The following is a 23374-nucleotide window of genomic DNA, read 5'->3' as shown; positions in this document are numbered from 1 at the left end:
CGACCCGAGGCGCCAGCGCCTCCCGGAGTCCGCCAGGCCCTTGGGTGGGGCGAGGCCGGGAGGGGCGGGGCCGGTGGGGATGTTGGGGTAGAGGGAGGGAGGACCTGGAGGGGCGGAGCCGAAGGCGGGCAGGGGGCGGGGCCACGTCCGCGGGACCCTATTAGGGCCGCCGGGGGCGTAGCCCCTGGGTCCGGGCAGCCTACAAGAGGCGGCGCGTACGGTTCTCCGACCCACTGCATCCCTCGGCAGCCCTTATCCCGCGACCTGCACGCTGTGTCCGCTGTGCTTGTGCTGCTGTTGCCGCCACTCCACGCAGGAGACGACGGCGAGGAGGTGGTTGAGCCCTGCGGAGGGAGGTGAGTGTGCCTTAGATTCTTTTCTCTGCAGCGTGCTTTCCGCTCCCTCAATCTCCTAGGAGCTGGAATAACCAGAGCAGATGTCATCTCTTAGGGTTTACTGTGTGCAGGCAAGTTAGTTGCGCACGCCTCCTACATTTCAGAACCACGCTCGGCGGCATGTCCTTCCGCAGATGGAGAAACTGAGGCTCAGAGAGGGCAAGTTGTCTGAGACCTCACGTACTAGAAGCTACGGAGCTTGGGACTCAAAGCCGGTCTGACCGCAGAATAGTGCTCCCTGAGGCTGTGTGTACTCTTGCCTTCCCTGTGCAATTTGCCAGCATCTGTTGTATCCCTGTGTACACCGTGGGCGTCAATAAACGGAGAGCATGTGGCAGGAGTTTGAATGTGTTCTGCCCACGTGTGGAGGCTGGGATGATCCTAGCGGTGTGTGTATTCTGTTGGGCAGTTTACAGAGCCACGCCCCTTTATGATAGTGTTTGCGACAAACCTTCCAGGTAGTCTTCCTCTTCCCGTATTTCAGAGGAAGGCACTGAGGGTCAGGGAGGTGAAGTGTCCAGGCAGAGCAGAGGCTGGGACCCAGTTCTGTCTGCCTCCAGAGCCCCATAAGGCTGTGGATGTGTCCGGGCGTGGGGCATGTCCAGTTCCTACAGGTTTGGGAAGAGTTCCTGGGTCTCTTCGGCCAGAGTAGATATCTGTATAAACTTCTGGTGGGGGGAACCGCTGGCAGCTGAGGGCTCAGCTCTGGGGTCTGGGAGATCTGTGACCCCCAGTGGAAGAGCCAGGGCCAGACCCCTGGGCAGTGAGGACCCAGAGCCTCCCTCGAAAGGACTGGGCTGGTGGACGAGCCAGCTGGCTAATGCCAGCTCATCGAAGTCCAGTTTGAATTGGGTGTCTGTTAGCTGGAAGGTGAGTTACTGCTCTGGTCAAGGGAAGCAGCTGGGATTTGACAGATGCTCAGCTCACCTTCCAACCAAGAGTGGGCTTGTGAGTTTCCACTTTGAGCCTTTGGGCTCCTTGCCCTGGCAGATTAGGGTGAGCCTGCCTTCCCCAGAAGGATCAGGGCATCTAGGGTCTAGAACCTGACAGATGAGAGGCCAGGATGTGAAGGACAGGATGAAAGGCATGCCCCCTTCACCAAACAGATCCAGAGGGAAACTCTTGGGTCTATTTGTTTTGTGCACTTGATGGTTGTGTGTGATGCTGTCACCTCAGGTCTATCTGTCTGCACTTAACCTTCACACTTAAGGGCTGAGTCCTGCCTCCTTTAAGACACTTCTCTGTCCAGTTGCTAACTCCACCTCTGAACCTGACCTTCAAACCTGAGGGATCGTTTTGTTTGAGAGGGGCTCCAGGTAAAACAGTCAGCAAAGTTGGGCCCAGCCCGTCCCTGACGATGCAGTCAGGTAAGAGAATGAAGAGAGTGATCTTGATTTTTACAGTCTTTTAAAAAATAGGAGTAGGAATAGTAATGATTGCATTTGTAATCCTATCAGCAGCTGACATGCATCTGGCACTTACTGTGGGCCAGACATGCCTGGGGTTTTACGTGGATGACCCATCCTACTGACTTCTTTGTGAGCTGGACTGTCCGTTTTACCAGGAGGAAATTGAGGCTTCGAATGATGAAGGCATGTACCCAACATGACATGGGAAGGGTCGGGGAGAGCTGCCATCCTAGCCAGGTCCTCCCTCAGATCCTGGAAAAAGATGCTGGTCCGATGACTGGCCACATGACTGTCAGCTCAGAGCTTGCTTCTGGGCAAGGCTTCTGCCGTGTGGGGTCTGAATTCCCTGGCCCTGGTTAGGGGTGGGGCTGGAGAGAGGACCCTGACATGGGGGCTTGGGATCCACTCTGCCGACAGGTACCTGCATCAGTATGCAGGGGCCCTTCTGGGGAACCCAGAGCAATGCCAGCTGCTCCCACAGCCCTGCCTCTGGACTGCCAAGGAGAGCTGGCTGGACGGGGAGGGGCTGGAGCCTCAGGAGTGGAGCATGGGCCTCTGAAGACCCCCGCACTTCATCCCTCCCTCAGCGACCCCACATCAGATACCTGGGTTTTTCTGTAGGTTGCATTTGAAAACCAGCTTTTAAAGGCAGGACCTCTGAATGCTGACCTCTTTGGCCTCGTGGGAGCTGGAACATTTCTTTTCTCTGTCACCAGAGTAATTTACTATGTATGGGAGGTGCCTCTGTGTCTGCTTACTCCCGACCTAGGAAGCCTTTCTCCCCCCCTTTTTTTGCAGACTCACTGGTTTTTGATCAGTCCCAGATGTGCAAACCCAGCATCACTCAAAGGGGCTGACGGCTTGTCAAGAAAGGAAAATACAACACAGGCATCATTTCATTTCATCTTCAGTTCACTGAGCTGACTACGATAGGGATCTGGAGCCCCTCATAAAGTCCTAAGGGGAGCACACTCCGTTCTGGAACAGGGAGGGTCAGGCCGCTCTGGATAGTGGTTGGTAGAGCCAGTTATGCTCTTTCTTTTCCCCTTTGGAAAAAAATGATTTTAGTGTTGCAAAATACTAATAACATGAGATTTATCATTTTAAAGTACACAGTTTGGTGGCATATAGTACATTAGCAGTGTTGTGAAACTATCAACACTGTCTAATTCCAGGACATTTTCATCACTCTTAAAGGAAACCTCACAACCGGTATTAACAATCACTCCCCATTCTGTCCTCCTCAGCCCTTGGCAACTGCTCATCTGCTTTCTGTTTCTCTGGATTTGCTTAATTCTGGACGTTTTGTGTAAAAGAAATCATCCGGTATGTGACTTTCTGTGTCTGGAATCTCTCACTGAGCATAACATCGTCAAGGTTCATTCATGTTGTAGCCTGTGTGAGTGCTGCATCCTTTTTTCTGATCGAATACTCTTCCATTGTATGGGCAGGACAGACCATCCTTCATTGATCTTCTCATCCACTGGTGGAAGTTTGGGCCATTTGCCCCTTTTGGCTGTTGTGCATAATGCTGCTGTTGACATCTGTGTACTCTTTTTTTTTGTACACCCATTATCAGTTGTTTTGGTTCTACCCCTATGAGTAGAATAGGTGAGTCCCATGGTAAGGTGGATCCTTATTAAGGATCATGTGTCCCTTTTTCTTGACTTTCGTCTTGAAGAGGCATCAACTGAGATCATCTCCTTCCAGAAGGAATCAAGGCCCTCTGCCATGAGTGTAGAGAATGGGGCATCTGGGTATTTTGGGGGAAGTGTTCACAGTATCTCCCCACCCCTCACCCCGGAGAGCAACTGGCAGAGATTCCTGTCAGAGATGTCCTGGGGAACATCTTGTACCCCAGGCTGTGCATTTGTGGGTATTTGGTGATAGACCCCCCCAACCCAAGATTGTGAGGACAGACAGTTTCCTCGTGGTCCAGCCCCAGGGAAGTTTATCTTCTCTGATTGCCCCAAGTGCTGCGTCAGCTTAGAAAAAAACCACAAAATCAGGGGAAAAAAGCAAAGTCCTAATGAGGATTATGCAACTTTTGGACCATCATTTTAAAAAAATATTATAAATTATGAAATCCCACATTTTCAGTCCAAGTTTCTGGATCCTTTCCCACTGTGAGTGCAGAATGGTAAAATCCTGGAAGGGAGAAAATGCAGCTTCCATATTGCTTGTAGTCAGGTGGTCCCAGAATGGACCCTTCCCTGACGTTCTTTTGGATTGAAAACTCCTGGATCTCTCTAGAACTAGGGACGGGCATCCAGCTGGCAACTGCTGTGGCTGATTTGATAAGATCCTAGAAGTTCTTTTACTGGTGGCTCAGTGGTAAAAGGAGACGCAGGAGACTTGGGTTCGATCCCTGTGTCGAGAAGATCTGGAAAAGAGCATGGCAACCCACTCCAGTATTCTTGCCTGGAGAATCCCACGGACAGAGGAGCCTGGTGGGCTACAGTCCATGGGGTCGCAAGGAGTCATACGTGACTAAAATGACTTAGCATGCACACACAGAAGTCCTTTTAGAGCAAAGAGGTGGTGTTCCTGGCAAAGAAGGTGACAGTGGGTGGATGGGACGTTGGGGGGTATGCTGGGAGAGGGACCATGTTTGTGCAGAGGCCTGGAAGAGGGGTTCCCTGGTACCCTGAGAGTGACAGGAAGCTCAGGTGTCTAGGGTCTAAGGGTCTAGAGGTCAGGGTCAGGGTGGAGGAGCCTGCCCTGTGATGGGGTCAGCTGTTCTGAGTTTGGATTTACTGCTCTGAGCTGTGGGGCTCAGGGGAGTCATGATGTGGCCTTCGTACCTGAGAGCAGGTCACGGTGGGGTGATCGGTGTCCCCCACAATGTGTGAAGCCCATCCCGGCCCGGCCCCAAGGTGACTGAGCCTGTGTGCTGACCCAGCAGCAACCCACCCTTTACAAAACTGAACTTCCTTTACAACAGAGACAGAGCGCCCTCTACAATGAAATCTCTGGTCCCAGCTCTGCTCCATTTTCATGGAGGTTCATGTCACTCCTGCCTTCTGTTCACAGCAGAAGGGATCAGGTTCTCTGCACATGCTGATCATAGAAGGTCACTCCTCCCCACTTTTTTTTTTTAATTTTTGGCTGCCCTGCACAGCATGAGGGCTTAGTTCTCAACCAGGGGTCAATCTGTGTCCCCTGCGTTGGAAGTGCAGAGTCTCAACCACTGGACTGCCAGGAAGTTCTGAAGGTTCCCTTTTTAACATAAATTTCTTTGAACTGCCAAAGCGAACCAACAAATACAAATAAGAAATAAGAACTAGAACAGGGAGATAGTAGGAAGGTGGGCAAAGCTTGGCGAGGCGGGTGTGCCAAGGGCTGGAGTTTGGGAAACACTGGACTAAGGTGCAGCATGGGGAGATTTGAGAGGCTGGTACCACCTAGAGCAGCGGTTCTCAAGGTGAGGTCCCAGGGCCAGCAGCGGCACCCAGGGGAGCTGTCAGAATGCCGATTCTCAGCTCCACTGCAGACCTCCAAAAACTATGGGGGTGGGGCCAGCAATCTGTGCTTTAGCGCGACTTCCAGCACTTCTGGTGCAGGCTCCAGAGTGGGACCCACTGCCCAGGGAAGACTTTTCCTGGGCAGGGGCCCCAGAATGGGGTGGGCGGGGCTGGCTGATTGGGGCGGAAGGTTCTGTTTATAGGACTTGGTGTGAGCACAGAGAAGTCACGTGGCAGGGATAGAGCAAGTGGCTTGGGAGCTAAAATGACCTTCCTCTGTCCAGAGCTGAGGCCTCTGAGAGCAAGTTGTTGGTGTGTTCCTAGGCCTTTCTTCCACAATGACGCTAGGTTTGCTGGCACCCATTGCTCTAGGGCCTGAGCAAGTGTCCTGAGGGTTCCAGCCTTTTCCTTCAGCTGTGTTTAGAGCCCGTGTGCCCAGAAGCTTGTGAAGTCTGTCTGTTGGTGACCCCTAAGCGGCCCCTTTGAAAAATGGGCTGTTTCCTCTCCAGCATTCAAAATACATCTGTGTGTCCGTACATGTCGGCTGCGTCTCTCCATCCCGCCCCCAGCTGGCTCCCAACACAGCCAGTCTGTTCTCATGGGGGGAAGCATTGGCTGCTTTAAAAACACTGTTTATTCCCGGGAACTGTCAAGGCCGGGCTTCCCGGGGACTGAGATATTTTCAGCTTTGGCATCGCTGGACAAAGTGCCCTCTCAGACCAAGATGAACCAGGCCCTGTCTGGCAGCGTTGCTGTCTGGCCCAGGTGGGAGGCCCCGGCCGCACAGGGCTTTCTCTGGGCTGCAGCACCTTCAGGTTCACTTCGAAGGGCTGTCAGAGTCCAGGCCCCGGACTTGTCTCAGCGCTGATATTCAGGGGAGAGCCTGGAGGGTTTTCTCTTGCACATTGCTCTTCTGCTTCTGTGGAGGCATTCCTCCAACAGAAGCCAGAGCCTCTTTCACTCTTCTCTTAACTTTTTATTAAAGTTCAACGTGCTAGAGAAGAAAGCACATGCATTTGTGCACAGGGGGATGGAGTTTTCTCCAAGTGCGCATGCATGCAGGCTCAGGCCCCAACAGAGCCTGACTACCCCCCAGGCCCCTCCCACAGCCCCACCCCCGAGGGGAACCATTTCTGCGCTTGTGTTGGGGTAGGTTGGTTTTGCCTGGTTTTGAACTTTATATCAAGGGCAGCGTGGATGTTTCATCACTGGAGTCTGGCCTCTTCAGTTCAGCGTTTCGTCTGTGAGCTCCATCTGCGGAGCTGCATCTGCTGGGTTCTCAGAGCATAAATCAGACCCTGTCACCATCGGCTTCATCTGCTCTGCACCTGAAGGGCGCACACACATACACACCCCCACTCCTCACTCCGCTTCGCATTTAGAGTAAAATCAACACACTTTGTCAAGGCCCTCGAGGCCCCAAGCTGCCTGGCCCTGCTTGCCTCTGTGACCCCATTTCTCCCTGGTCACACTGCTCTGACCCTTCTTGTCCAGGCCAAGACAGTGACCATCTTGGAGCCTTTGTCCTTGCGGTTCCCGCTGCTGGAGTTCACCCCAGCCAGAGTGGTCACTGCCCCTACCTCTGTCCACCCTCACCATCCGGTGTCCCAGGCTGTCTTCCTCCAGCCTCGGTATGGTCTCCTCTGCTTGCTGCGATGCCCGCCCCCCCACTGTGCCCCACTCCTGGTGACAGAGTTTTGCTCACTGCATACCCCAGGCGCTCCATGGCCACCTGAGGGCTTGCCCTGGGGATTTCCCCCAGAGGCTGCATGCAGATTCCATAGTCTGGTGCTGTATAGAATGCTTGAGTTTGGGTCAAGGCTGTGACTCATCCTTGCAGGTACCACCTGACACCAGTGAATCATGCATTTCAGATGGGAGGATAGTCCCGGTGCTGCCAGCACCATAGCCTGGAGCAGAGGTATCTGGGATGGCTGGTTTCACCTTCAAGGAGTGGGGAAAGAAACACTCATTAAACACCAGTGAGTCTTAGGACTCTGCCGCTGGGCTCCTTAGAACCCCTATTTCCACAATCTGCAAATTCTCCCCCAGCCCTGGGAGAAACTCAGTACTTTGTTTTGCCCAGAAGGAATTGGAGACTCCGAGGGATTGAGGGACCTTCTGGGCAGCCCCCAGGTCTACGTCACAGAGTCAGGATTCGAACTGGGTTTGACCCACTGTCCACACTTTTCCTTGCTGTCTCCTGGGAGTCCTTGCTTTCTTGTTTTTGGGAGCTGGAGGTTTCCTGCCATTTATCTAAAGCTTTCTGGGAGCATTGTTTCCAAGGAAACATCCACATGTCTGCGAGAAGGGAGAAAAGGGCCCCAGGCATCATGTACTGGATATATGAAGAATCTATTAATTTATTATCCAGTCACTTTAAAGTGGCTTCTCATATATTATCTTGGCTTGCATTGAACAAATCTGTTTTTTCGTTCTTTTTTTTTTCTTTCTGCAGAGAGTAGATTAAGCGAATGTATGTTGAGTAAGTATGCTCTTTCTGTTCAGAATTGTGTATGTTCTCTGCATAGTATTTAAAAAACTGATTGGGTTTTATATATTATATTCAGTTAAATGTACCGAGTTGTTGCCCTGTGTCTCCCATAAAGACGTATCTTTTGCTGAGGAGACAGGAGGAAAGAAGGTGCCCATGGGGGTTGCCTTTTTTGTTAAGCCTAATGTCTGTCTGTGTGGGGTTGGGGGCAGAGCAGTTGACAAAGGAAGGGACAGTCCTCCATGGTCTTTCCCTAATTCTGTTGAGAAGGGTTTAAGGAAAACTGGCTCCCATGGAGGAGGGAGATCCCCGCCCTCGGCATGTCTGGTACTTACCCAGCCGCTCTTCCCAGCCCTGGGATCTGCCCCAGACAGGATGGGGTGTCCCGCCCCCCTCCTCCCAGCCGCCACTTCATTCCTGGAATTTCTGGGTGGTTTGTGGGTCTGACTCTGCTCTGCCTTGCTCACATTCTGAGTTCTCCTTTGTGCTCCTCAGGGAGCTTGGAGCCCTGATGCCCCTGCCTTTGGGGCTAGCTGTGGGGGATCTTGCTGACATGGGGGCGCAAGTCAGAACTGCCCTGATATTTTGGAGGGCAAGGCAGGCAGGGAGTCAGAGTGTGGCAGGCTCCTTGCCGTCGTCCGCAGGCATTTTGCACAACTGTAAGCAAGTTGCTCGTCTGTGTTGAGCCTTAGTTTCCTCATCTGTAAAATAGGGATCATAGTCACAATAACCCCAACAGTCTTCAGAGAGGGTGAAAGACAAGATTCTGGGAGTAGAGGACCCATAACAAGGTCAGCCACTTTGTCCTCACTCATCACGTGTTGGCTGGGTGATTGGTGAGAAATGTTTGTTGAGCAGTTACTATGCCCTGAAGTTTCAGGTTGAGTATGACCCAGTTGGCCAGTGCCGTGCTGGAGCTGGCTCATACTGGCTTGTGGGAGCCGATGGTTAAGTTTCCAGAAAAGTTGTCGGCCAGTTCAATCCCACCATCATTTCTTTTTTTAATTGAAATATAGTTGATGTCCAGTGTCGTATAAGTCTCAGGTATACAATACAGTGATTCAGTTATACATATGTGTGTGTGTTTGTATGTGTGTGTGTGTGTGCGTGCGTGCACGCGCACGCGCGCACATGCATGCGCCCGATTATTCAGCCGTGTCCTACTCTTTACAACCCCATGGACTGTAACCCGCCAGGCTCCTCTGTCCATGGGTTTCTCCAGGCAAGAATACTGGAGTGGGTTGCCATGCCCTTCTCCAGGAGATCTTCCCCACCCAGGGATCTGTCTCCTGGTTCTGTGGCATTGGCAGATAATTCTTTACCACTGTGCCACATGGAAATCCCTACATATACATATTTTCAGATTTTGCTCTTATAGTTTATTATAAAATATTGGGTATAGTTCCCTGTGCATGCAACCACCATTATATGTTATATAAACTTACAATGAAATAAGTCTTATTTAAAATAAAAGTAATAACTAGTCAAAACTTATTACATCCTAATCTTTTACCCTGCTTCACTGTTCTCTGCTTTTGGGGTGGTGCTGTCCACTCCATGCGTGTGGTGGAAAAGCTGCATCATGGTATGTTATCGTGGGACTGTTTCCAGAAACTCCATGCTCAGTGACCCTACATCAATGGCTTGAAATTGCCGTGGTGGGGATATTTACACCAAGGGAATGGGTAGACACTACAGATTAGGGTGAGTATTTCAAGGTTTTCCAGATGTCCATTATTAAACATTTGCCAGTCTAGCACTGGTTCCAGCCCTCAGGAAGTGCCAAGTCTAGCTGGCAAGGCAGCCAGTGTGAGCAGACTTGAGGCAGGCTGCTGGCTGCTTGACACCCAGGGCTCAGCTGAGCCTTGGAAGGAGACCCACCTCAGGGCAGCAACAGCCACCTAGCCGGATAACTGTCACTGTGAATCCGGTTCCTGGCCAGCTGATCATATTCATGCTGTAGACCCGGTCTGTGACATCTCAGAACCCACTTCCCCAGGAAGCTGAGAGAAAGTGGCTAAGGCCCCAGGCATGTAAGGAACTGAAGCATATTTCAGATTTAAGGGAGACCTTTTTTTTGTTTTGTTTTATCATTCCCACCAGCATTAGACATCTAATAGGAGTTTTAAAAATTAGATTTGTCTCAAAGCAGAGGCCTTGAAATAAGAGAGAATAGCCTTTTCCACTTCATTCACCATTATTAATCCCAGTCTTTCTCAAATCTCTCCAAACAATGGATCTGTGGAGCATTTAGCATCATTATTATTGTCATAGCCAACACGATTAGCCATTAACCACGCAACGAACCCTGTAATGTTGTGACCCTGTAATTCCTTGTCCCATGGCTTATCACTTGATCCCAGCCTGCCTCCTCCCCTCACAAGCAGATCAGTCTCTGCTCCACATGAAGACTCAGTGGAGGAGTCAAAGGGTCACCACTTCCGGAAACCTCCGGGAGCTGAATCATGCCTGCAGACCTGTCAATCTTGTTCATCCACGAAGACGCCAATGGTGTTCTATAAATATTTACAAAGTGAATGTACAGATCTCCTCTTTCTGACGAGGTCAGACTTTGGCGATTCAGTGGTGAACAAGGTGGACAGGTCTAGGGCCATGATTAAGCTCTGACCCCAAAGTTGAGTCCTAACCCACGGGCAGGAATTTATCTGCTGGGCCCTAGCAGGTGCGGGGCAGGTCGGGGTCACAGCCTGAGCCACAGCAACAGCGTGTGCAGGAGCAGAGAGCTTGGCACAGCCTCGAGGCTGCCGGCTGGCGGGCCCCACGAAGATTCATCTTTCTGGCAGACTTTCCTAAACACAGATGAAGGCGGCCCGGGTGGAGTGATGCCTCCAGGTTCATCCACATTCTCTTTCTTCATTTCGCTCCTGAGAGTTGAGTTGAGTGGCAGGAGACCCTGAGGTGGATTGGGGGCACGCGGGGCTGTGGGTGCCCTCAATGTCCACAGACACTTAGCTGGGGCGGAGGGTGATGGCAGAGTTATGTGGCAGCAGCCAAGTGTACAAAGCCCTTCACGCTTCCAGGAAGCAGAATCTCAAGTCTTGGTTCCACCTCAATCCAGCCCTGGACCTCACTAATACCATCGAATATCACCCAGGCTCAGTTTTGTTTTCCAGAAAATGGAGTGGAAAACGGCCAGAGTCCAAATATATCCGGCAAGTTGGGGCGATGCTACAGGAATCCGACCCCAGATTGAGTCTGGCTGTCGACCGAGAGGTTTGAAAGCTTTGTTGGTGTCTCCCCGCCCCCGCCCCCCACCCCTGGTGCCCTTATCTTGTTTGTGGTCTCCCAGGCTGGGAGTTTCAACTGTAGCAAAGGAGACCTCTCCGAGGCCGCATTTCTGTGAACTGTGCGGCATTCACTTGGGTGTTTGATGCTGTTGGTAGCAGGCCAGGGACGGAAGTGGAGAGGGCTTCTCTGGAAACGAGGCCTGCATTTGGCCTCCCTTGGAGGAGCAGGGGGCAAAAGAGCCAATGAGTGTTGGCCTCTGTCTTCAGGCCCCAGAGGGAGCTCGGATAACCTGCCTGCCTGAAGTGTGAGCCCCTCGGGGGTGTCAGAAGGGTTGGAGGGTTGCAGAGAGAGTCAGTGCGGGCGTCATATTTGAGTCAGAGGCAGATGAAGGCTGGGTGGGTGCTAGGCGCGGTGACGGGGCACGTCATGGTGTGATGTCACCATGATGTAAACATTTCACTCCCCTGAGGGTGACACATGGGTGCCTTCTTCTCTACAGAGTCACTGGCTGACCTGGAGTGGGAGTGGGGCCTGTCTCTGCTGAGCCCAGCTATCTGCCCAGGAAGCAGAGAAGGGCGGGGAGGGTTGCAGTGCTAGCTGGGTTTTTTGCGGGGGTCCTGCCCCTGCGTGGGTGGTGATGGGAAATCCCCAAGGAAGCTCACCCAGGGGAAGGCATGGTGGCATTGAGAAGGGGGCTCAGAGACCAGACGGAGCTGTGTTCCAGCCCCAAGTTTTCTGCTTGCCGTTGTGTGACCTTGGGTGGGTTCCCAAAGACCCCAGGGGCCTTAGTCTCCTTATCTGTCAGGTGGGAGCAGTAGAAGCCAAACCTCTGGATCATCAGGAGGGTGGAATGAGAAATGCAGCCATGGGCATGCTGTGGGTCTCCCTCCAGGTAAGCCCCCACTGGCCTCGTTGCTGGGAGCCTGTACTTGTCATTGGAAAGCCCCAGGTGGCAGTGTGTGGGCCTCCGTTGGAAAACTTTTTAAAAAATGTATTTTATTGAAGTATAGTTGGTTTACAATGTTGTGTTTATTTCTGTTGTACAGCAAAGAGACTCAGTTATGCATACATATATATATAAAGTATATATATTCTTTTTCATACTCTTTTCCATTCTGGTTTATCACAGGATATTGAGTATAGTTCCCTGTGCTCTACAGTAGGACCTTGTTGTTTATCCATCCTGTAGATAGTACTTTGCTTATGCTAACCCCAGCCTCCTACTCCATCCCTCCCCCACACCGATCCCCCTTGGCAACCACAAGTCTGCTCCCTATGTCTGTGAGTCACTTTCTTTTAAATTATAGACGGAAAGGGGGCCGAAGTGCTTTGTTCCTAAGTTCTGATTGAGCTGTTTGGGCAGCAGAAGTTGAACAGTCTGCCCAGACCAGGGGGCTGGCAGGGCCTGGCGAAGTCACCTCGGCCGATGGCCTTGTGCTGAGACACAGCACCTATCGCCTCCGCCCAGGTTCCAGCCGTGATCCCAGTCTTGGCCGCCCGATTTACCTCTCTGTTCCCCCCTCCCCCCCTTCCATACAGCCACCAGCGGGATGTTTAGAACCTAATCCTCATTTATTATCTGATGCTTGTATTAATACTAGTTTGCTAGGGCTGCCAGGACCAAGCACCCCAGACTGACTGGTTCAAACAACAGAAATTCATTCTTTCACCCTTACGGAGGCTGGAAGTCCAAGATCAAGGTGCCGGTAGGGCTGGTTTCTTTCAAGCATTGCTCCTCGGCATGTAGACGGCAGTCCCCTCCCTGTATCTCACACGCTCATCCCTCTGTGTGTGTCTATGTCCTAATCCCTCCTTCTTACAAGGACACCAGCCATACTGGAGCAGGGCCCACTCATATGATCTCATTTTAACTTAATCATCTCTTCTAAGACCCTGTCTCCAAACCCAGCCATGGTCTGAGGAGCTGGGGTTGGGACTCTGACGAAGGAATTTGCAGAAAACATAGCTCAATCCAGGATTCTGTGTTTCCCTCTGTGTGCTAGCCCTGTGCTGTGGTCTGGAATAAAGTTGTGGGACACCAGGCCTGTTACTGGTACAGTTCTGCTTGAATCTTCCGTGTTCTCCTTGGCCCAGACTTAGAAGCCATCAGGATCCAAGCATTGCCCCCTCCCCAGCATGGACCCCCAGCCCCCCAGCCCACCCGTTCCCACCCCCGCCCCAAGCTTCAGGCAGGCCAGACCACTTTCAGACCCAGCAGTGCTGCTCAACATGACGCTATGAATGGCCCGACCCAAGACAAGTCGGCATGTCTGTGCCAGCGACTGTCTCGAGGTGGAGAAGTCACTTGGAGAAACGCCTCTTTTCACTTGTGTTTCTCCCCAGGGGAAGGTTTGACTAAACCCCGTGGTTCTCCCAACTTTGAAACTCCACCCGAGGCTTCATCAGTTCTCTCCTGAACTTTAGAGGGAAGGCCCCGTCTGTGGGCCATGGACCATGCGAAGTCGTTGAATGTTCAGAGTGAAGGCGGCTCACCACATCTTCTGGAATAAGGTCGCCCTTGTTCAGGAGAACATGCCAGGAGGATGCACTTGGAACCAGCAGTGGTTTCATTGTCCTTTCATGCTTTGGCATTTTGCTTTGTTCTATTCATTAATATTTTTTAAAAATTTGAAGTAGACAAGTCCAAAGGATAGAGGCACTCACCAGTGAGGTCTGGCCCCCAAGGCTGCCCTGCTCTGGTTACCGCATCGTAATTCCTGCCACATGTGCTTGAGATTTTAAAATAGAAACAATACATTAAAGATAAAGATGAGTCTCCTCATATTCTCGTTCCCGGTTCAATTTCCCTCCTAGAGTCAACCACCACCACGAACTGATTTCACTATACAAACACGTGTATGTACACCATATGATATATGTACAAACACATATAATACATGTCTAGGTAATATACACACACATATATATGCATGTCCACCTATAATATCTATAAACTTGTCCAAAATATGGTTTATATGCCTTAAAGTGTACATAAATAGTACCGTTAGCATAATATTCTACAACTTTCATAGCCCAACATTGGATTAGAGCTTTGTTGCTGCTGACAATCCCAGAACTCCAGGTCTTTCCTTTTACCTGCTTTATAATATTCCACCCACACTGACCCTCAGCTCTTTTACCCCTCCCCCTACTGAGAGTTATTTGAATTATGCCCATTGGTGATTTAAACCAAACCTAGGTTTTGATCCAGTTGAGTTGTGTAAACAATTCCTGTTTCATGCCTTTGGGGGTGCCCTGCCCCTTGGGATGCTGAAGCGGAGAGTAAAGCAAATTGGATGTTGCTGTGACGACCGAGTGGTCATTTTGTGATGTCAGTCTTGCTCCCTCTTTGTCCCAAATCTTAACCCAGCGTCAGTACTTTTTGGCATCCCGTTCAGCCTGGCTTCTGCAGCTGGGAAATGATCATATATGGTGTGACTAAGCGGGGAGGCGGCAGGGACCCTGGGAGCATCTGCGTTACTGGCTTGATTCCCACGGGGCGAGTGAGCACACAGAAGCCCTCCCGTGGTCCCTGCGGCTCTGCCCCAGAGGGAACTCCTCGGCCGAGAGGCCGCGGAGCCAGGCCTCCGCCTGGATGTCGGCTGCTTTTATCTGAAGCATAAGCCCGGTCAGGACCCTGGAGAGTTTCCAGGGATGGAGATGGGAACTGCTGCGTTCCCATAGCTCCAGGCTCCGTGCTCTGCCTCTCTGATGCCAGAACAAGCCCGAGAGGCCCCCCTCCTTCCACTGCCATCTTGCAGGCCCACGCCAACGCAACCAGTGAAACCCTGGCTGTTGTTCATGTGGGAGATGACAGAGGGGCCTCCTGGGGTTCTGAGTGGGTAGCCTCCAGGCTGCCTCCCTCCCTGCCCACCCAGGGGTCTCTGGAGCCCTCCCTCCAGCTCTCCGTGCTGTCTTCAGCCAGGCCTATCCCGCTGGTCAGGGGCTGGGGGCTTCCTTGCCTATCTCCCCAGCCCAACTGGGAGCTCCTTGAGGCCAGGGACAGTGCCTTGTTGTCCTCCTCTCCCAGTGTGCAGCACAAAATAGGTGCCTATAAAGGTCACTGGTGACTGACCGACTCTTCTTGGGGGTGAAACAGAGGCGAGAGGGTGAATGAACAAGGGTGAACGACAAGGCCTGTCTTGTCTTATTGGCCCAGACAACAAGCCATCAAGAGGACCACACTTCATGACCTCTAGTGTGACCCCTGGCCCCCCAGGGTGAGAGGAAGCAGGACAGCGTGCTGGAAAACCCCAGGCCCTCAGAGACATCACACCTGGGCTTGAGTCTTACCAGTAAGCAGCCTTGGGATCAACTCTCTGAGCCTCAGCCTCCTCATCTGTAAAGTGGTCACAATGGCAGATCGAGCTCCTGGGTTGTCGTGCGGGCTGGAGATGACATGGATGAGGCAACCGACCCCCGCAGAGGCTCAGGAAGGGTTCTGGGAAGGAGCACAGGCACAGCGGAAACTCAACCAAATAAATTATCTTCAGGCCGGGGAATTTTAGAATTAGTAAGTGTGTTCCAAGACTAAGACAGCTTTTCCTAAGATGCCTGCCAAGGAAGAAAGGTTAGTGAGAGGCGGTGTTTGGGAAAACGGCCCGGAGCCCAAAGGCAAGGACGGATCATGAAGATCCTTGACGGGTCATAAAACGATGGCATCAGGCTCCCTGGATCTCAGAGGGGATGAATCCCAACTGATGTGACCATGAGGCGTGCACCACGGCCCCTGGCCCAGCACGTGTCAACAACTAGGGTTCCAGAAACACTCCTTGGGAAGCACAGCCCCAAGAGGGGCTGGAGGGTCTGGGAGTCCCAGCCACCATCTTCCATCCCCTCCTTGGCCCCACTGATGTAGCTGTTGGGTGCTAATCACCCACATAAACCACTCACTCAGCAGCCAAGAGGGTCACACCCGGCAGTGCCTGTAATGGGCCCACTGTCAGAAGCTGGCTGAGGGAGGCTGCACGCTGGACTGTTTGAGGGGGGGTTGCCAGGCAGGGACAGGGTGAGAGTGGGGTATACTTGTATCCCTGGGAAGCCCTGTCTCTTTCCACTGTCACTTTCTCTGAGGATCAAGTTAGCAGAGCACGTGGCTGGGCCCTGGGAGGCTGTGTTGTAGGGTTTGATGATTACACACCCCATGGAAGGACCCGTGACAGGAGAAGCCTGTGCAGGGATGGGTCTGGGGGTGCCTGACAGCCAGTTTGGGAACTGAGTTTTACTTCACAGGGACTAGGAAGTTCGCTACCCCCGTTGGTTCACAGCACATCCTTAGCTGATGTGAAATGGCTTTAGCAGTCTCTTTTGGGGGCAGGAGGTGGAGTTTAATTCAGGCCATAGACTCACCAGAGCCCTGAATGAGTCCAGATGCTGACTCAGAGTGAGAGAAAAGGAGGCGCCACGAGAAGCTGAGTCTGGGAGAGACCGAGCCAGGATGTCCATGTGGCACTGGGCCGCTTGCCGTGCTGGAGGCCGTTGGCTTGAATCCCAGCTCCACCACTTCCTGCCTGCCAGACCTTGCTGGTGTAGCTTCTGTGAGCCTCAGTCTTCATATCTGCAGAGTGGGGAGAGTGTGGAGCCTGGTCCACTCTCTGCCATGGTGGGTTTGGCACTGACTGACTTCTCCGGCTGCCCTCTGCTTCCTTTCAGAGCACGAGAGCGCCCAGCTCTGCCTCAGGTGCCCAGGCACCCGTCACCCCCTGCCCTCGCTGCTGGCTTGGAGCCATGAGCTGTGTCCTGACTGGTGTTGTGCCCTTGGGGCTGATGCTGCTGCTCTGCGGAGCCCAAGGCTTTTTCCTGCCCAACGTCACACACTTAGAGAAGCTGCTCAGCAAATACCAGTGGGACCAGCCGCACTCGCGGGCGCGGAGGGCCATCCCCAGGGCGGACAAGGAGGAGATCCTCATGCTTCACAACAAGCTGCGGGGCCAGGTGTCACCGCCCGCCTCCAACATGGAGTACATGGTGAGCACCAGGCCCAGGGCCGGCCCGGAGTCGGGGCTCGGGGCGGAGGGGCGGGGTCCAGGCCCCGGGGCTCCTGGCCAGAGAGGCTCCCCTGGCTGTGTTCTGGGTGCCTGGCTGCACCTCTCTGAGCTCAACCCCAGCTTCCTGCCCTCGGCTGTCCCCACAGGCCCTTCTGGAGCAGGGGGGTGATGAGGGTCAAGGGCTGGGCTCTGGTGAGTCCGACCCCAGCTCTGCTTCCTCCTTACCGAGTGACCTCAACATCTCCTTAACTGGGCTGAGCCTCAGCGTTCACTTGACAGTTGGCTGGCATGCCTGTTGCACGCCCAGCACAGACGTTCAGCCCTGGGGCTGTGCTGGTACTATGGTTTCCGTGCAGCTTGGCCTCCACCCCACTCTTCAGGTGCTCCCTCCGTCCAAACGGTGAGGGGCGGCTGAGTCTGTGAGCAGTGGGGCATTCTGCCTGGAGGAGGAGGCCAAGAAGGGATGGTGGAGGGTCCCCTGTACCTCGAGAGAAGCCCCCACACTTAGGAACAGACGTGCCCGTCCCCAGCCCCACCCTCGCTCATGTGTATCCATGTCCGGTTTTCTCGGCCCCATGAAGTGGGCACCGTGGTTCCCCCCAGTTTTATAGACTGGCCCGGGATCACACAGCTGGCAGAGGCAGAGGTGGATTCCGACCTGGATCTGGCTGAGTCCAGGACCCATGCTCTCGTTCACCTGTCCATGCTCAGTCTGAACTCCACCCCGCTACCCCCCTAGGTACCCGGGGCTCTTTCTCCAGCCGTTTCCATCCTCCCTGCCCATGCTGTTCTCACCTTGATTAGCGGGACAGCCTCAGCCCCGGAGGGGGACTCGCCTCCCATCTTGCCCTCTGAATCCTGGCATCACGTTATAATTCCTCAATCTTCACTCTTCCAGCCTTTCTCCTGGCAAGAGCCTCAAGGGCCCTCTGTGCTTCTTACCTGGCACCCAAGGCCTCCTGTCAGGAGCCCTGGTCTGTCTGGTTAGCTTGTTTCCCTTCCTCCTCTGTGGCCAGAGAGGTCTCAGGGTGCTGTATGTACAGCCCCCTCTGCACCCCAGGCGTCTGCACCCCATCACTCCCGTGTCCAGTTCCGTGCAACCTGGGCCCTGGCCCCTCTCCTTCCTCTGGACTCAGCTGCCGCTTTCTGTGTTGATCACGCTCCAACTTCAGTCACCCTCACGGTCGGGCACCTGCCTGTGTGGCTGTGGACCCCTCTGCATTGCTGTGCCCGACAAGGGGCCCGTCACTGGCCGAGGGATGAGTGGATGCCATCCTGGGCAGAGCCTGAGCAAGGCTGTCCCCTGGGGACTCCTTATGAAACCATTTCTTTTTTTTCTCTCAAGAAAATGGTCTAGGGGTTTGTTCTAAAGGGGCTGTGCTAATTTTAGGAGGCAGAGTGGGCACCCTTTCAAAATGTTAATGCGCGGGGCAGCCATGCAGAGCTTTTTAGGGTTAAAGATGGAAAGAATTAGGGTAGGTTTGTTTTTAGGCTCCCCCCTCCCCCTGCCAGCATCCTTGCCTGCCAGCGCCCATCCACCCAACAACAGGCGGCACTGATTGGAGAGAGTGTCTCAGATCCATGGCTTCCTGCTCAGCCCCGCTTCCTGGGGCTTTGAGCCACAGCCCTCTGAAACAGGCTTATCCCAAGAGGTGGACTGTAAAACCCCACAGAGTTAAGACACCCTGTTTTGAGGTTTTATGAGTGGACAGGCTCTGGAACCAGCCTGTCTGGGTTTAGAACTTGCCCCTGGATGTTGAGGAGTGCAGTTAATCTTGGCCAGAAGATGCAGGACCAGAGATGGGGGGAAGGGGTGGCTTTGTGCTGGGGTCCCGTGGTTGGTGAACCAGTCTCCTGGAACGTCCCAGGGCCCTCCCTGTACAGGCTGTCAGCGAGCACCTGTTGTGTGCGGGGCTGGGCCTCCCCAGGGCAAGGGGACAGCCCCTGCCTGCCTGGGAGACTCTGGGAGGGGGCAGGGCAGCTGCTGGCTCACAGCCCGAGGGCTGCTGGGCGTCAGTTTCTCGAAACAGGGAAGTAGTCCCACCAAGTGGTCCTGCTCACCTGGTTCACTGTGTTCTCTTCCGGGGAGTTATGTATGCACCCTGGGCTGGCTGGGAGGGGAGCAGGTGGCAGATTCTTTGTCCCAGACCCTGACTCAGGGTGGGCTTTGCTGGAGGGGAGCAGGACGGGGTGAGTTGAAGGCATTTCTTGCTACTTAGATAAAAAAAATCTCTCTATGTGTGTGTGTATGTGTGTGTGTGTGTATATAGGGTTATATATAGGCTTCCCAGGTGGCACTGGTGGTAAAGAACCTGCCTGCCAATGCAGGAAATATAAGAGATGTGAGTTTGACCCCTGGGTCAGGAAGATCTCCTGGAGGAGGACATGGCAACCCACTCCATTATTCTTGCCTAGAGAATCCCCATGGACAGAGGAGTCTGGCAGGCTACAGTCCATAGGGTCACGAAGAGTTGGACATGACTGAAGTGATTTAGCATGTCTGTGCATAAAGAAATATATATGTATATATATATGCTGCTGCTGCTGCTAAGTCGCTTCAGTCGTATCCGACTCTGTGCGACCCCATGGACGGCAGCTCACCAGGCTCCACCGTCCCTAGGATTCTCCAGTCAAGAATACTGGAGTGGGTTGCCATTTCCTTCTCCAGTGCATGAAAGGGAAAAGTGAAAGTGAAGTCGCTCAGTCGTGTCCGACTCTTAGCGACCCCATGGACTGTAGCCTACCAGGCTCCTCCATCCATGGGATTTTCCAGGCAAGAGTACTGGAGTGGGGTGCCATTGCCTTCTCCAATGTATATATATATAAAATGGTAAAATATACACAATGTAAAACTTACCATTTCAACCATTTTAAAATGCATCATTTAGTGGCATTAGGTACCTTCACACCATTGTACAGCCATGACCACTATCCATCTCCAGGTTATTCATCCTCCCGTTTCACAGATGAGGAGACTGAGGTTGAGAGGAGGGACTTGCCAGGGTCCCCGACAAGTTACAGGATGAGCAGGAGCTCTGAGCATCCAGGCTCCTCCAGGTTCTTTGCTGACCAGAGACCATCGAAATGCTCTCGGAGTCCTTGAGTCCAGTGTCGCAGAAGCTGAAGTGACCTTAGGGTTGTCCTGGGGCCCAAGCTGGGGGTGTCTGTGCAGTTTGAGTTCTTCCACCCAACCCTGACCCTACCTCCTGGTGCCCATTTCTCGACCCCTGCAGACTTGGGATGAAGAGCTGGAGAAGTCGGCGGCGGCCTGGGCCCAGGAATGCATCTGGGAGCATGGGCCCACTGGCCTGCTGGTGTCCATCGGGCAGAACCTGGCTGTGCACTGGGGCAGGTGAGAACCACTGTGGCCCCCTACTTGTGACCTGGGGTCTCACTCACTCTGCTGGACCTCTGAGCATCTGTTAATGTCACCCACCGACCTTCACCCAGGTCAACTGGGCCATATACCTGAGCACCCAAGCCGTCTGGGGGCCCCTCCCGGGCTGAGGGCTGGTTTCCTTAGAGGAAGTGGGGAAGATGTCTCCTGACAGATTAAGACTCGCTGACCATGTGCTACGCACACGAGTTCTCCGAGTAGGGGCCCAGGAGTCGCCAGGGTCCCAGGGTCTGCTTCCATTTTGCCCCATTCATTGAAAAATTGGTATGGATTGGACAGAGCCCCTGAAAACACAGGGCAGGGTTTGTTGGCCTTCAGACCCACCATATCCAGTTTCTGGGCTCAGATTTTTACGGGACCCCAAGTCCCAGCACTCTCCTTTAGCCAGGGTTATTCCTGGCAGGACCTGGGCAAGGGGTCATCACGGGGCTAGAGGCCTGGCTTCGTGGAGGCATAGCAACCCAGTGTTGTTTTCTGCTTTTTATCCAGTCAGTCTTATGACAGCATTACCAGAAAATGTCTAAGAGGAACCCAACCCATGGATCCGCTGACCTGGTCAGCTCTTTCTGTGTTTCTGCGCTCCTGGGCTGCATCTGCCCGACATATTTTCGCATAGTTGTAACCGTGGCCAGGACAGCTATTGATTTTTTTTCCCTTCTTATACAACATCAAACAGTTTTCTAGCACATACTTGTCATGGTTATCACATCTTAAAGGCTGCCTGTGAGCCATCAGGTTGACAGACCAGAATTTAGCCATTCTATTCTTGTAAGTGGGTTTTGTTTTTTTCTTTTTCCCTCTTGGCTCGTTTGAATGATTTCATTAGGAAAACTCTGAGGAGTAGGATTGATGGGTCCAGGGCACAAAGGCTGTCCCCTTTCTGGATCAATATTGCTGACTCACTTTCCAGAGGAGCCCCTCATCTGAAAGCCCCTCAGCAGCCGAATGTTTTCTTTCTAAAACTGGCCCAGCCTGGCAGCAAGGCTTGCGGGACATGGACAGACGGGATGGTGGGTACCCTGTGGCCCCGGAGCTCTGTCTCTGTCTGTGTGTCCTTCTCTGAGCTGGCCCCAAGCAGAGAGGCGCTTTCCCTGGCCAGGGCACTGACTGCCACCATTGCCTGAGTCCTGATGGTAATTATTACAAGACCACTGACTGCCATGCTCCCCACGGTGTCCTCAGAAGTGCCTAGTCCACCCCCCCGCCCACATCTGTTCTGTTTATTGAAACCACTTTGTCTACACTGGCTGGTGACAGTGACCAAGGCTTGCATCTGGTTTATTTTCTTTCCTGATGCCAGCCTGGCAGACGGGGCTGAAGAGAGGTCCAGTGGTCACCAACAAGAGGTGGGGAGGGTCTTCTAAGTGCTGGGGGGGAGGGGAGGGCTCAGGTGATAGGATCCCAAATGGGAGCTTGGAGCAAGGTTTGCCCCCCTTTGGTTTTTTCTTACGCAGTAATATCTGTGAAATACGGGATTCAGGGGCTGCATATATTTCCCCAAATGTATATGAAAAAATATGTGATTATTGGTATAAAAAAGTATTCACTGGGGCCAGATACAGGTTTCCCATGCACACAGGTGGTGTGTGGGTCACTCAGGCATACTCCTGGACTCTGAAGGAGGCCAGTTAGGGTTTTAAGCACGTCTAACAGGCACCAGGTGGGATGTGGGGCTGTTGGCCTGAAGGAGCCCCCGACTCCAGCTCCACCATGGGTGGGGTGCTGCCAGAGGGGTCTCTGTTGTTGTGTGCATGTGGTGGCCGGAACTGAACAAGCTTATCCTCCCCTGCAGATATCGCTCCCCTGGCTTCCACGTGCAGTCCTGGTACGATGAGGTGAAGGACTACACCTACCCCTACCCCCACGAGTGCAACCCTTGGTGTCCGGAGCGGTGCTCTGGGCCCATGTGCACCCACTACACCCAGGTAAGGCTACAAGGTCGGGTGTGGCCTCAGCCTGGCACCCCCCAGAACTGTGGGGCTCTCCTCTCATCAGAGAACCTCTGTTCTATCATTGCCTTAATTTTTTTCCTCTAATTCAGTCCTACTCAAAGTAAAACTGGTGGGCCGAGCTGTTTGTGGCTGGCTCACAAATATGGAAACTGAGAAGAAGCACTAGAAGCTTGTACACTACTGGGGCATTTTCCTTACTTTTGTTTTGTTCACTTTTCTGTTTTTGTTTTGAACAAACATCTGGATCTTTCATGGGCTAGGGGAAGAATTTGGGCCTTCACCCCTTTACCACACACCCCTTTACTGTGGGCAGATTATGTCATCCTGGTCATTTTCCCCTTGAGCTTTGATGTATGTATGTCATCTTTTCAGATAGTTTGGGCCACAACCAACAAGATCGGCTGTGCCGTGAACACCTGCCGGAGGATGAACGTCTGGGGAGATGTTTGGGAGAATGCGGTCTACCTCGTCTGCAACTATTCTCCAAAGTAAGAACAAGTGACATGGTTTTATGGGTTGGGGTATGTTTGCTTGCCATGGAAGACCCAACTAGGACTGACTTAAGTGGTGAAATCTCTTTATTACTTCACATAACAAGGCATTCAGAGACTAGTGTATCTAGGTTAGCTTAATAGGTCAGCAATGTCAATGAGAACTTTCTGTCTTCTTGCAGTACGATCCTCTCCTCATGGTCATAAGAAGGCTGCAAAACATCAGGCACCAAGTCTTCCCAAACAGAAGGGGAGAGAACAGTAGAAAAGCATTCTCTCCTTCGGCTTTTATCTCCCCTGGCCCACTTTCTCCTTACGTCATTGGTCAGAACCAGACTACTCATGGACAAGGGGGAACAAGACTGCCCCAGTTGACTTTGACCAATGAACTTGTCCCAGTTGGCTTGGCAAATTGTCCTCTGGGACTACTTGAATAAGTCAGAAGCAGGAATAGCTGTTGGCTGGGCAACTAGTGGAGTCCACCATAGAGATTCTTTTTCTCTGAAAATATGCAGCAAAGAGCACTCTAGTAAATA

The 23374-nt window shown here is 52.8% G+C and overlaps 1 protein-coding gene across 2 annotated transcripts in view; it reads left to right on the top strand.

Annotated features, from left to right (window-relative positions):
- The first annotated feature begins 232 nt into the window (after nt 1–232).
- CRISPLD2 (cysteine rich secretory protein LCCL domain containing 2) overlaps nt 233–23374 on the top strand; it is a 64152-nt gene continuing 41010 nt past the window's right edge. The window contains exons 1-5 of one of the 2 annotated variants that reach the window (XM_081511489.1): nt 233–356; nt 16664–16978; nt 20232–20350; nt 22188–22320; nt 22720–22835. In XM_081511489.1, the coding sequence (XP_081367615.1) occupies nt 16739–16978; nt 20232–20350; nt 22188–22320; nt 22720–22835 (608 nt within the window). In that variant the 5' untranslated portion in view covers nt 233–356; nt 16664–16738. Of the gene's footprint in view, nt 357–14379; nt 15582–16243; nt 16979–20231; nt 20351–22187; nt 22321–22719; nt 22836–23374 lie in introns of those variants that run through there. The other variant, XM_081511490.1, reaches the window with a different exon arrangement.

Source organism: Giraffa tippelskirchi, chromosome 7 (genome assembly GCF_054371585.1).
Source record: "Giraffa tippelskirchi isolate mGirTip1 chromosome 7, T2T-mGirTip1v1.2.pri, whole genome shotgun sequence".
NCBI classification, from domain to species: Eukaryota; Metazoa; Chordata; class Mammalia; order Artiodactyla; family Giraffidae; genus Giraffa; species Giraffa tippelskirchi.
This window is presented reverse-complemented; position numbering and strand designations above follow the sequence as displayed.